Below are 15231 nucleotides of genomic sequence, written 5' to 3' on the forward strand. Positions count from 1 at the left end.
AAACTAATGTTCACATTTTCAATGCAACAAGTCTGTGGGAGTCCAAAATAACCGAAAGAGCTTGCTAAAGTTACATCAATAAGCAGCTTTTTATAGAAGGACTGAAAGAAATAGAAGGCACAGTAGCACTGTAAAGCTTTTTCAGATCATGATCATCTTTTTGTGTGTATATATGGAACCCAAACTTTCTTTCTTGTTGTCAAAAATGTCTGATGAACAATCAGAAAATCCTTATTTGTCCTCTTTCCCTTTAGTTTTTCTGTATACCATCTCTCGAAAACTGGCCAGAATCTTGTTTTCTCTCTTTCGTCTCTCTTCTTGGTTAAAGGATGCAAGGGCTCTCTTCTCATCAGCACTATAGATCTGGTTCTCTTTTCGCAGACGCACAGCCTCCATTCGGCGATGCCTGGAGATAATTTTATTTTTGGCTTAATTTCTCAGTAATTATTTTCATAGTGCTTCCTCACTAATCCTTCTTAATACAGAGTAGTCTATTTAAAAAGCCGACAAATAGAACTGTTTCTGTAATGGGTTAGATTTTCAAAAGATCATTCATTTTATCTGCTGACATGTCCTTTGATTCATTTCTAGTATTCAAATAATGATCTCTGTGGTTCTGTCAATAAGGTGAATGTTATTAATTTCAAATACTAAGGGCCTAAGTCTGGTTCTGTTATTTCCAGTAAAACAACTAGAAACAGGCAAATTATTAAACTTCCTAAGTGATATGTAGACTTGATAGTAGGATAGATAAGATTTAAGTTGTCATCTAGCAGGTGGAACTTCTTCAAAGTTCTAATTTATCATACAACCAAAAGAACCAGGTTTAAATTTACAATTGAATTTTTGGGTGAGTTTTGTGGGTGGATTTAACTTCCTTAGAATTCAGTTGCAGTTCAAAGAAAAGAAAGAAGGGATTTTAGCACAAGGACCGAATCAGGAAAGTATAGGGGTCGAGGCAGAGGGAAACTCTTACATCATCTTCAAAAGGTCTGCCTATTTAGAAGGAAAACGTCATGAAAACCTGCCTCTTTTATGTATATGTACCCAATCCTACACAATCAATTCAAGATGAAGCTTGAACTATGCCTAGAAAAACAGAGCAAACTGAGCAAGGAGAAGAGGGGAGAATCATTTCAGGTTAGTGTGAAGGTGGGGGAGTGGCAGGTGGTAAGTCAAGAAGATGACAATGTATTTAGGTTGCTCAGGGTATAGTGAGTAGTTTATCTGGAACGGAAAGTGCCATGTGAATGATGCTGTAATAAACATCAATGTACACATCTCCTAGTACATGGGAAAGATTCTCTTGGGTATGTAGGTATGGAGTTGCTGGGTCATAAAATATGTGAATGCTCAACTTTCCAAGATAATGTCAGAATGTTTTCCAAAATGGTTGTACCGATTTATACCACCACTGGCAATACTTAAGAGAGAGCCTGTGGATCCACATCCTCTCAAATGCTTGGAATTGCTAGAACTTTGAACTTTTCTCTATCAAACGGGTGTAAAATGGTATTTCCATATGTTGATTTCCATTTCCAATGATAACAAACATCTTTTTTGTATGTGTAGGCCATATATTTTTTCCTTCTGACAAATGCCTGTTTGTGTCATTTTCCCACTTTTCTTTTGGATTGTTTATATGTATTCTTTAAATATTCTCAATAATAACTATCTGTTGTGTGTATTACAAGATCTTATCCCAGCTTGGAACTTGTCTTTTTACTTACTTTAAGATGTCTTTTGATGAACAAAAGTTCTTTTTTTTAACTCAGGCAAATTTATCAATATATTATTTTATAGTTAGTGCATTTTTTTGGTCTTCTTTAAGAAATGCTTCCCCACCCCAAGATCTAACAGAAATCTCCTCATATTTTATACTAAGAGTATTAAAGTTGTTTTTGACGTTTAACTCCTGATCTAGCTGCAATGATTTTTAAATATGGTGATACAGGGTTCTACTTTCAGCTTTTTCCATACAGATAACCATTTTCTTCCTGCTCCATTTATTGCCTAGTTCATTCTTTCCCCACTGATCTGACATACCAGCTCTTTCATATAACGAAGTTTCATACATGTATGGCTCTGCCCCTGGGCTCTGTATTTTATTCCGTTGAACAGTTCATTTGTTACTCCACTCTTTCCAAAGTGCTGCAAGCTTCATAATAAGCCCTCATATATGGTACGGCAAATCACCTTCCTGCTCTTCTTCAGAAGTAAGATGGCTATTCTTGGCCCTCTAGTCTAACATATAAATTTTAGAACCATCTTATTACGTCTGATGAAAATCTGAGTTGTGACTTTGATTGGAACTGCGCTGAATCTACATATTAATTTTGGAAGAACTGACTTTACAATATTGCCTTCCTATTCATGAACATGATACCTCTCCATTTATTTAAGTCTTCTTTAATGTCTCTTAATAATGTCTTATAGTTTTCCCTGTAAAGGTCTTGGACATCTTTTGTGAAGATTTATTCCTAAGTCCTTCATATTCTCTGATACTATTATAAATGTTTTCTTTTTATTTAACTACATTTTCTAGTTCTTTGTTGCTGGTACATAGAAATGCAATTGATTTTGGGGTATTAACATTATATCCAACTATTAGTTAAACCTTCCTATTATTTGTAATTCATCTGAAGATTCTTTAGGATTTTCTATGTAAAAAATCATATCATTCACAAAAAATGACAGTGTTATATCCTCTGTTCTAATTCTTATGCCTCTAATTTTTTTTTCTGGTCTTACTGGTCCTTAGATATAATGTTTCCAAATATCAGTCCTCAGAATTCCAAGATTCTGGAGATGCTTCAGGGGTTCCACAAATATTTGCCTCCAATTTCACTTAAACATGTTTACCCACTCTTAAAAGTTTATGAAGTTTTAAAAAATCCAAAATTCAGTTTGATCTTGGTACTGATACCCTATTAGTTCACTCTCCTTGTTCTTCCTGGGACTTTGCTTTCTCTTCCCAATTTTGTATTCCTTTTCTCATGCTAAAACTGATCTCTGTCATAATCCTTTTCTGCTCTTCATTCGCAGTCCAGAGAACTAGAGAGTCTACGTTCTTTGACTCCACAGAGAACTAGAGGCAAACTCAGAAAACAGGAAACACTGTCTTACGTAAATGCTTTCCTAACTACCAGAATGCCACATTCCTCGTGGGGCAGTGATAAATAGCTGAATTTAACTATATCATCTGGAGGATAAACTATCTGTACCAAAATATGGATTAGAAAAGGACACTGAAAAGACTGATTCTTTGAAGTTGGAGACACAGACAAGTTGCATACCTACTTGGAATTTTAGACAACTACATTTATACTAACAAAACCAATGTTAAACCAATAATTTATACTTTACTTTTCATTAGGAATGGTCACTTAATGAAAATCTGTCACCAAAATATAATTTTGGTAGTGAGAAAGGAAACTGACCTCAATGCCAAGAACATACCTGCTACCACTCATTACGTAACCCGAGCATTCAAATGATGCAATTTCTTCACTTGTCAAGCCAATTTCACCTCTTCGTGGGATACGTTTTCCAGCTTTTACATATTCAGCCATAGCTGCACCTTCACCAGGTAACAGAGCATGGCCATAGCTACAAAGTAATACAGAATTCAGAAAAGGTTCATTATAAAAAGTTCATCATCTAAAGAGAGCACAAAAAACCATTTTGCTCAGAGAACAGTAGGAATAACAGTTGCTGGGCAGCACGCTGGGAAGCCCAATGTAAATTACTTTAACTTAACTAGGGAACACTGCACTGTGACCTATATCACTAACCCAGAAATGCAGAGATACTTTGGAAGAATAAAAGAACTGATGTTAGTGAGCATATATTCATTGTTTACAATTATGGATCAATTTTCCCCACAGGTATTGCCTTTATTGCTTCTGCCTCCAGCGAACTCCGTTTTTACCTTTTTCCATTTAAAAAAAAAGTAAAGAAACAATATATCTCAAATTAACATATTTATTAGACTTACAACCAATAATAATGCTATACAGTAATGGTTCTCAAATAACTCTCATTCAAGGGGACTTTGAAAACTACCATCCCTTCATTCAATTCATTGAATTCTTCTTGAATAGCTATTAAACTCAAAGCTTGTAATATAAAAATAATCTCTGTTCTTATGACACTTACATATTAATAAGGATATAACACTAATACACCGTAGAACATATAATACATTGCACAAAAGAAAGAAAACGCTATGAGGACTAAAGGGTTAAAGAGGGGTAGGAGGACTTCCCTGGTGGTGCAGTGGTTAAGAATCCACCTGCCAATGCAGGGGACATGGGTTCGATCCCTGGTCCGGGAAGATCCCACATGCTGTGGAGCAACTAAGCCCGTGAGCCATAACTACTGAGCCTACGCTCTAGAGCCCACGAGCCACAACTACTGAGCCCGCGTGCCACAACTACTGAAGCCAGTGCACCTAGAGCCCGTACTCTGCAACAAGGGAAGCCACTGCAATGAGAAGCCCGTGCACAGCAACGAAGAGTAGCCCCTGCTCGCTGCAAATAGAGAAAGCCTGCGTGCAGCAACGAAGACCCAATGCAGCCAAAACAAACAAACAAACAAATAAAGAAAAATAAAACAAAGTAAAAAATAAATAAATAAAAAATAAAAAGGGGTAGGAATCACACCTACCTGTGGAGGGAAGATATTGGGAATCAGCATATGCCCCCTCCTTTTGAAAAGGGCTTTGAAGAATGTTAAGCATTTTAACAGGAAGAAATTGGGGGTAGTAAAGAAATCAGGGCTGGGGAAAGAAGGGAAGGCACATTGGGGGAAGAAATAAGGTGAAAGTGCACAGTGAATACAGGGAAGTTTTAGTTCAGCTCAGTTGGAACCTGGCGTCTAAATAAGGGAGTAGAGGAAGATAAGCTTGGACGAGGAAGTTAGGACCATACTTTTGGGAAGGTACTTTAGAGATTATAAACACACTCTTACTTACTTCAAAGGTTTATCATCTTGAGAAGCAAGTGTTTTGGGAGCCTCTGGGCCAATCAAATCTGAGGGTTCTTCAGGCTCTGCACAAAAGATGTTCAGAAACATATTCACATTTTGACTAAACAGTTAATTTAATGTTTTATCTGTTGTGAGTTGAAGTCTATCAGAAGAACCTACTTGATCGATCCTTCCAGGGATTCTCCAGAAACTCTTCTTGGGACTCTTTAGAACTTGAATCACTGGAATCTTTTCTGCTCTTCTTAGACTTCTTTTTCTTATATTTCTTCCTATAATGATTATAATTTGATATAAATTGATTTAATATTCCCATGCTAAAGGGCATCTTATTTTTTTCAAGGCAATGAAGGACTGACTGAAATGATCTGGATGCTCAGCTAATTCAAACCTATTAAAGAAGAACTTTAATTAAAAAAGTCTAACTTATTTAACCAAATCATGTTATAAAAAAAAGATCCCGGGGCTTCCCTGGTGGCACAGTGGTTAAGAATCTGCCTGCCAATGCAGGGGACACGGGTTTGAGCCCTGGTCCGGGAAGATCCCATATGTCACAGAGCAAGTAAGCCCGTGCGCCACAACTACTGAGCCTGCACTCTAGCACCCATGCGCCAAAACTACTGAGCCTGTGCTCTAGAGCCTGTGAGCCACAATGAGAGAAGCCACCGCAATAAGCCCGTGGGCACTGCAATGAAGAGTAGCCCCTGCTCGCCAAAATTAGAGAAAGCCCGCGTACAGCAATGAAGACCCAATGCAGCCAAAAATAAATAAATAAATAAATTTATTTAAAAAAAAAAAAAGATCCCTAAGGGAACAATAAAATATAGTTCTCATGTTATAGAAAGATAGCAGAAATAAAGCAGTTTAAAAAACAGCTCTTGGGTTTCCCTGGTGGCACAGTGGTTAAGAATCCGCCTGCCAATGCAGGGGACATGGGTTCGAGCCCTGGTCTGGGAAGATCCCACATGCCACAGAGCAACTAAGCCCGTGTGCGACAACTAGTGAGCCTGCGCTCTGGAGCCCGCAAACCGCAACTACTGAAGCCAGCGTGCCACAGCTACTGAAGCCCGTGCGCCTAGAGACCATGCTCTGCAACAAGAGAAGCCACCACAATGAGAAGCCCACGCACAGCAACAAAGAGCAGCCTCCGCTCACTGCAACTAGAGAAAGCCCATGCACAGCAACAAAGACCCAATGCAGCCAAAAATTTTAAAAAAAATTAAAAAAAAATAAAAACAGCTCTTATCAATTTGAACATCAACAATTTTCAGTGTAATGAATTAAAATACATCAAATATGTTTGAACCCTTGGGTTCATAATGATACTAAAAAACCCCAACTCATTATTTTGAAAACTCATAAAACAAAACAAGTAAGCAATTACTCTGCCCTTACTATACCAACTATACTTCAGAGTAACCAAATAGTTAATGAGGGTAGGTTTCTCACATAGAATTATTCTACCTAATACATGAAGAAAGAAAACCAGAAGTAGACCATCACCACTTGGCAATGATATAAGGGACCTAGACAATGACTACTGATGCCGGTTAATATGACAAAAAGAGACAACCAGACATTATCTGCCTCCTGCTGCAAGTACACAGAACCGCCTATGAAGTATTCCTGCCAGAAACTCAAATCTGAACCTTATCAAGTGTCTAGACCTAACTGTCAATCTACAGGAAATACAAAGGACAGAAAACATGTTAAAAGAACACTGTAAGAATACAACCAGCAAAATCCATACCACAGGAAACCCTCTAGGACAAATGATTTTGTTTCTGGTACAAAAAAAATTGTAGGAACAAAAAGGGAAGGGGAAGCTATCTATTTAAAGAGATGTAAGAGACATATGAACCAATCACAATTTATGTACGTGTGGATCCTAATTTGAATAAACTATACCAAAAACTACTAAGAATTGAATGAACAATTACTGTTAAACATTTTAGGCAGATTAACAGTATCGTACTTTTTTTTTTTTTTTAAAGAATGCCTATCTTTTAGAGAAACTCGCAGCTTTATGGGTGAAATGATATCTGGTATTGGTTTCAAAATGATGGGGGGGCGGGCAGCAGAGACTGCCAATGAGTTGACAATTGTTCAAGCTGGGTGATGGTTACATAGAGGTCCATTACACTATTTTATATAATTTTCTATATTTTTGAACTTTTCCATAATAAAAATTAAAGAAAAAACTGACGATCTGCGTTTCTTCTTCTTTTCCTTTTTCTTGGATTTTTTTGCTCTCCTTTTTGTATCTTCATCTGCAAATTAAAGCACATTATAATTTAAAAAATTTTAACCCTAAAACCCCAATGCTCTTGAGCAAATAAATATCTTATTATTCTTCCATTTGTTGTTACAGAGAAATTAATTCATTCAAACATTTATTTCTATTTGTTAGGAAATGTGCTAGGCACAGGGGACATAGAAATTAAAGTTGCATTTGGTTATATAGGGTATTATTATTAACCTTATTGCATGAGATAATAGTATTGTGGTTAGATACGAAAATGTCCTTATTGTTTAGAGGTGTATACAGAAATATTTAGGGTGGCAGTGTGATATCTGTAATTTACCTTGACTATCTCAACAAAAAAATCCCTATTTGAAGCAAATATGGCAAAATGCTAACAAATGTTAAACCTGAGTGACAAGTACTGTACGTGGCATTAATTATACTACTCCCTTTACTTTTCTCAATGTTTGAGTATTTTCATGATGTGTGTGTTTGGGGGTTTGCTTTCCAGGAGCTCATTCTAGTGGAGGAGACACAGGGAAAGAGGCAAGTAGAATCTGAGTGAGAGGGAAGCATGGGGTGCTCTGGGCATACAGAGGAGTCTCAAAATCAGGCTGATTTGGGGATAAGTGGTTGAGGAACGGTTGACCAGGAAAAGGTGACTCTTAAGCTAGTTCTTTTTAAAATCAGTTTCATTACAAAAGTAATGCATGCCCATCATAGCAGTGAGTAAGCCAAGCCGCGCGCAGGGAGAGACCAGCACTGTCGGCAGACCGATTCCCTGTATCAAGCGACAGAGTCAAGAGAAAGGACGTGCAGTATCAAGGAGATGGAAGGTCATTCTTAGGCCAAAGAGGATGCTGCAGGAGAGCCACAGGGTACGTGTGATGCAAGAGATCAATCGGGATCTGACTTTACCCTGAAGGCCATGGAGAACTGCGGAAGGATTTTAAGTAGGGACCGCCATGCTCAGATTTGCGCTTCAAGAAAGCTCAGCCTTCCAGCAGTGAGGAAGAAAGGTGACAGTGAGGGCCAGGAAACCCAGGTGACATCAGAGGAAGGGGTGCCTTAGTGTAACATGTCCCGAGGAGGCACCCTCTGTCAGCCATCAGCCAGGAGAGGGCGCAAAAAGGTGGCTTTTTTGTGATGTGCCGCCCCACAGGAAGTGTGATACATAAATCAGCTGCTGGCCTGAGGGAGTCCCCTATGGTGTACCTTTTTGAAAATTGCACAAAGGTGCCCACTGAGTGTGAGAATCTCACAAAAGAGCCACTCCACTGGGCTGAGGCAGCCCCCTGTGGCTTGGTTTGGCACCACACATCTCACAGACTAACCCCAACTTGGTTCGGTGCCACATGCCTTGTACAGCTACACACAACCAATCTGGAGTCACACGGCTTAGGTTTGAATCCCAACTGTGTGGCCTTGGGTGCGGTACTTATAACCCACTCTGGGCCTCCATTTCTCCATCTCTAAGATGTGTCCTACAGTGACTGTGTGGATTAAATAGAAATAATGCATATCAAGCACTTAGCAGGGTACCCAACACAAAGTCAGTGAGTGTTCAAAACTCTTGGCTATTATTGTTTTTAAGAACCTTCTTCTAAAATAAGCTTTCAAGAAGTACAACTAGTTTTCAATTTTATTGTATTAAAAATACTGAGGGGCTTCCCTGGTGGCGCAGTGGTTGAGAATCCGCCTGCCGATGTCAAAACTCTTGGCTATTATTGTTTTTAAGAACCTTCTTCTAAAATAAGCTTTCAAGAAGTACAACTAGTTTTGAAGCAAGGCTCACAGAAGGATGTTGGCTAATACTGAAAAGGAATTGATGACAGGTGATTTGCGTAAAGTCTAATGTTCAACTATTTATAAACGTATTTTTTAAACTTCTCAATCAAAAAGTCCTATATTTAAAAAATACCTTCTGAAGTAGAAGCTGAAGTGGTGCTTTTCTTTGGCTCTTCATCCTCTACTGGTGTATGTTCATCAGAGCTGAATTTAAAGAAAATTGTATTAAGAATCAGAAAAGTGATAAAATATGGACCACGGAGTATAAAAATATACACTTAAAATTTTTCAGTAACAAACTGATTGTCCAAGAACCATTCAAAGCGAGCACCGGACTGCTACTGAAAAGGAATTGATGACAGGTGATTTGTGTAAAGTCTAATGTTCAACTATTTATAAACGTATTTTTTAAACTTCTCAATCAAAAAGTCCTATATTTAAAAAATACCTTCTGAAGTAGAAGCTGAAGTGGTGCTTTTCTTTGGCTCTTCATCCTCTACTGGTGTATGTTCATCAGAGCTGAATTTAAAGAAAATTGTATTAAGAATCAGAAAAGTGATAAAATATGGACCACGGAGTATAAAAATATACACTTAAAATTTTTCAGTAACAAACTGATTGTCCAAGAACCATTCAAAGCGAGCACCGGACTGCTTTTTTAACAGTACGGCTTATCAGCCAACCACCTTCATAACAGTAGAATAATCATTTACATTTGCATAAAGCTTTCGAGTTAATAAAATGCTATTCACACTGAAAGCAGCATGAAGAATTTATATTTTTGAAGAAACAACAAGGCAAATGCAGGGAAACAGGAACCATAAGGAAAGAGGAGAGAAACTGGAGATAAGAAGGCTGAGGGAAGACTTCATAATTTCATTCTACTTGTGGAACAAACATACGGTAGAGAAGCAACTGTTCTGTCTCCCCAGACCAAGAATCTAACACACTACAGCTGTAGAGATTTCATCTTGTTGTAAGAGAATTCTGAAAATGAGTATTATTAACATTCTACAATAGCTTAAAAAGGGAATTTCCATATCACAGTCTGTTCCTCTGAAGATCACATCTGGAGTAATTTAGAAATTGCCTAGAAAATTATTTTTAGGATTCCTTTCAACTCTAATTCTTTGAGTATTCTTTTAAAATAAATAAATTTATTTATTTATTTTTATTTTTGGCTGCGTTGGGTCTTTGTTGCTGCGCGCGGGCTTTCTCTAGTTGCGGTGAGCAAGGGCTACTCTCTGTTGCAGTGTGTGGGCTTCATATTGCGATGGCTCCCCTTGTTGCAGAGCACAGGCTCTAGGCACGCGGGCTTCAGTAGTTGTGGCTCACGGGCTCTAGAGCGCAGGCTCAGTAGTTGTGGCACACGGGCTTAGTTGCTCCGCGGCATGTGGGATCTTCTCGGTCCAGGGCTCAAGCCCATGTCCCCTGTATTGGCAGGGAGATTCTTAACCACTGAGCCACCAGGAAGCCCTCTTTGAGTATTTTAAAGGTATCTGTTAGAACAAGTTTCAGTATCTCAACATAATAAAGAAATATATGACAAGCCCACAGTTAACATCATACTCAATGGTGAAAAGCTAAACAAGACAAGGATGCCCACTCTCACCACTTTTATTCACCATAGTATTGGAAGTCCTAGCCAGAGCAATTAGGCAAGAACAAGAAATAAAAGGCATCCAAATTGGAAAGGAAGAAGAAAAACTGTCATTTGCAGATGACATGATATTATATATAGAAAATCCCAAAGACTCCACCAAAAGACTGTCAGCACCAATAAATGAATTCAGTAAAGCTGCAGGATACAAAATCAATACACAGAAATTCGTTGCATTTCTATACATTAATAACGAATTATCAGAAAATGAAACTAAGAATACAATTCCATCAAAAAGAATAAAATACCTAGAAATAAATTTAACCAAGGAGGTGGAAGACTTGTACACTGAAAACTATAAGACATTGATGAAATAAATTGAAGAAGACACAAAGAAATGGATTTTCTATGCTCACAGATGGGAAGAATTAATATTGTTAAAATATCCATACTACCCAAAGCAATCTACAGATTCAATGAAATCCCTACCAAAATTCCAATGGTATTTTTTCACAGAAATAGAACAAACAGTCCTAAAATCTGCATGAAACCACAAAAGACCCTGAATAGCCAAAGCAATCTTGAGCAAGAAGAACAAAGCTCGAGGCATCATGCTCCCTGATTTCAAACTATACTACAAAGCTACAGTAATCAAAACAGTATGGTACTGCCATAAAAACAGACATATAGATCAATGGAACAAAACAGATAGCCCAGAAATAAATCCATGTATATATGGTCAATTAATTTATGACAAAGGAGCCAATAATATACAATGAGGAAAGGACAGTCTGTTCAATAAATGGTGCTGGGAAAACTGGATAGCTACATGCAAAAGAATGAAATGGACCATTATCTTACACCATTACACAAAAATTAACTCAAAATGGATTAAAGACTTGAATGTAAAACCTGAAACCATAAAACTCCTAGAAGAAAACATAGGTGGTAAGCTCCTTGACATAGGTCTTGGCAATAATTTTTTGGATTTGACAACAAAAGCAAAGGTAACAAAAGCAAAAATCAATAAGTGTGACTATATCAAACTAAAAAGCTTCTGCACAGCAAAGGAAGCCATCAACAAAATGAAAAGGCAACCTACTGAATGGGAGAAAATATTTGCAAATCATATCTGATGAGGGGTTAATATCCAAAATATATAAAGAACTCATACAACTCAATAGCAAACAAACAATGTGATTTAAAAATAGGCAGAGGATCTGAATAGACATTTTCCCAAAGAAGACACACAGATGGCCAACAGGTACATAAAAAGATGCTCAACCTCACTAATGATCAGGGAAATTCAAATCAAAACCTAAATGAGATATCACTTCACACCTGTTAGGATGAATATTATCAACGAGACAGGAGATAACAAGTGTTGGTGAGGATGTGGAGAAGAGGGAACACTTGTACCCTGTTAATGGGAATATAAATTAGTACAGCCATTATAGAATCCAGTACAGAGGTTCTTCAAAAAATTAAAAATTGAACTACCATATAATCCAACAATCCCACTTCTGGATATATATCTGAAGGAAATGAAATCAGTATCTCAAAGAGATATCTGCATTCTCATGCTCATTGCAGCATTATTTACAAGAGCCAAGATATAGAAACAACCAAATATCCATGAACAGATGGATAAAAAAGAACTGTGAGAGGGCTTCCCTGGTGGTGCAGTGGTTGAGAGTCCGCCTGCCGATGCAGCAGGCATGGGTTTGTGCCCCGGTCTGGGAGGATCCCACATGCCGCGGAGCAGCTGGGCCCGTGAGCCATGGCCACTGAGCCTGCGCGTCTGGAGCCTGTGCTCCACAACGGGAGAGGCCACAACAGTGGGAGGCCCGCGTACCGCAAAAAACAACAACAAAAAACTGTGAGAAATATACACACACACACACCACAGCAGAATATTATTCATCCTTAAAAAAGAAAGAATCTTGTTATTTTAGACAACATGGATGGACTGTGAGGGCATTTGCTAAATGAAATAAGTCAGACAGAGAAAGACAACTATCATATGATCTCACTTATGTGAACTCTAAAAAACAAAAAACAAAAAACCACCAAGCTCACAGATACAGAGAACAGAATGATGGTTGCCAGAGGGTGGGGCATGGGTAAAATGTGTGAAGGGTATAAAAACATACAAACTTCCAGTTATAAAATAAATAAGTCCTGGGGATGTAATGTATAGCATGGCGACTACAGTTAATAATACTGGGGCTTCCCTGGTAGCGCAGTGGTCAAGAATCCGTCTGCCAATGCAGAGGACACGGGTTCGAGCCCTGGCCCGGGAAGATCCCACATGCCGCAGAGCAACTAAGCCCATGTGCCACAACTACTAAGCCTGCGCTCTAGAACCCGCGAGCCGCAACTACTGAAGCCCGCACACCTACAGCCCATGCTCCGCAACAAGAGAAGCCACCGCAATGAGAAGCCCGCACACCACAACAAAGAGTAGCCCCCACTCGCCGCAACTAGAGAAAGCCCGCACGCAGTGTAAAAGACCCAACTCAGCCAAAAATAAAAATAAAATAATACTGTATTGCATATTTGAAAGTTGCTAAGAAAGTAAATCTTAGAAGTTCTCATCACAAGAAAAAAAATTTTATAACTATGTATGGTAATGGATGTTAACTAGACTTATTGTGATGATTGTTCTGCAATATATACAAATATCAAATCATTATGTTGTATGCCTGAAACTAATATTGTAGGTCAATTAAACCTCAATAAAAAAAATAACAGGTGGTGGGAAAAAATTAATTTTTTTAAGAAGAAATAAGAACTTTCAGATAATAATGCTTTATCACCCTGTTACAAATAACAAGTTTACCTGTCAAGCACATTGTCTCAACTCAATCTAAAGAAACCACAGAAATAGAGGAGGGGGAAGAAGCAGCTTATGAACAGCACCAAAGAGGAAAAAAAAATAGGGAGAAAGAGAAAGCATTAGGCCTTCAACAATACTGTATGCAGGAAACTAAACAAACCCATATCAGTATATTCATTTTTAAAAAACGCTCTGTAATGCTAATGTTTGACATGCAATCAGTTACTGGATTGAGAAAAAATAATATAAATGTATTTGTTTCAACACTGAACCCTTCTATGAATAGGAAATTAGCACCTCATGAATTACAACTTAAAGAGAACAATTAGCATGCTAAAATCCACTAGAAGCATGTTTTAATCCTTAGGTATGTTCAATGTTTTTAAAACTTAAGGAGTAGGGCTTCTCTGGTGGCGCAGTGGTTGAGAATCCGCCTGCCGTTGCAGGGGACACGGGTTCGTGCCCCGGTCCGGGAAGATCCCTCATGCCACGGAGCGGCTGGGCCCGTGAGCCATGGCCGCCGAGCCTGCGCGTCCGGAGCCTGCACTCCGCAACCGTAGAGGCCACAACAGTAAGAGGCCCGCATACCGAAAAAAAAAAAAAAACTTAAGGAGTAGAATAGCATAAATCACAAGAAAGAGGAAAAAAAAAGCTGTAGTTAAAGTTCTTAACAAAAAATTTGACAATAGACTCTGGATTTAAACAAATGTTGCATTTAAAAAATATATTTTTAAATCACTTACTCTGGTTCTGGATTCTTTGGAGAAAGTCCCCATACTTCAGGAGCTCCCAATTCTCCAATCCTCTCTCTCTCACTTAATCTCCTAGAAGAGATAAGCAGGTAAATTATAACTCCATGGCTAAACTTTCCTAAATATATAATAAAAGTCAAAGGAGTCCAGTTAAGTTCCATTTTCCCTTTACAGTTTAAACTTTAAATTAATAAAAACTTGGTTTAAATGTAAACTCAACACTTAGGATCTGATGTTCTGACAGTACTATCAAATGGTACAGACTACAGACAGCCTGACAGGCCGGGCCAGAAATTCAGCCTGGGAGGCTGTCGAGTGTGTCCCTTGCTGCATGCATGACATAGCTCCTAATTGCTCCTTTCATCTTCTGCAATATGTGACAGAGACAGTTTTACATTTGGAAATAACTTCATTTGTTTATGTATCCTTAAGAAAGTAAAGAGAATTCTCTACTTTTGATAAGGTCAAACCTTCTGTTTTCAGAAACTCAGGAATTAATGAAGAAAATAACAACAAAGCATTAGAAGTAGAAAATAAAAGGAGCTCTGAAAGTGAAAAGAAAAATTTTATTTGACAAAAACTGTACTCAATGAGATACAGCACTTGTTTTCTGTTTTCCCTTTAATTCCTTTTTTCAAAAAGGAGTAAATCCTCTATCTACTTTTGGAAAACACAAAATTTTTTGTTTTGTCTTATGTTTGTGATTTCTTCCCTTAATTTTTGATATTACTTATAAACACACACACAAAACACACAAAAAAACGAAGGCTTAATTCCTCAAAGTTTAGCTGTTGTGATGCCACTTGTTTTTTTAAAAAAACCTTACAAAATAAATATAATTGGTTTGATTTTTTAAAAATCAATTATTTTCTTCTTTATTCAGGGTAAAAGGTGTAATCATGCAGAGTCAGACTCAGGTTTCCCACTTGAAGTAACATGGACCCGGAGTCTGTCATACAGAGTGAAGTAAGTCAGAAAGAAAAAGACAAATACCGTATGCTAACACATATATATGGAATCT

At 37.9% G+C, this 15231-nt stretch overlaps 1 protein-coding gene across 1 annotated transcript in view; it reads right to left on the reverse strand.

Annotated features, from left to right (window-relative positions):
• Positions 1–45: 45 nt before the first annotated feature.
• The window catches only part of NKAP (NFKB activating protein), a 17578-nt gene continuing 2392 nt past the window's right edge, over positions 46–15231 (reverse strand). Inside the window, 7 exon segments of the mRNA XM_024128068.3 lie at positions 46–406; positions 3460–3609; positions 4976–5051; positions 5149–5258; positions 7193–7256; positions 9468–9538; positions 14202–14282. Coding sequence (XP_023983836.1) covers positions 232–406; positions 3460–3609; positions 4976–5051; positions 5149–5258; positions 7193–7256; positions 9468–9538; positions 14202–14282 — 727 coding nt within the window. The 3' untranslated portion in view covers positions 46–231.

Source organism: Physeter macrocephalus, chromosome 21 (assembly GCF_002837175.3).
Source record: "Physeter macrocephalus isolate SW-GA chromosome 21, ASM283717v5, whole genome shotgun sequence".
NCBI classification, from domain to species: Eukaryota; Metazoa; Chordata; class Mammalia; order Artiodactyla; family Physeteridae; genus Physeter; species Physeter macrocephalus.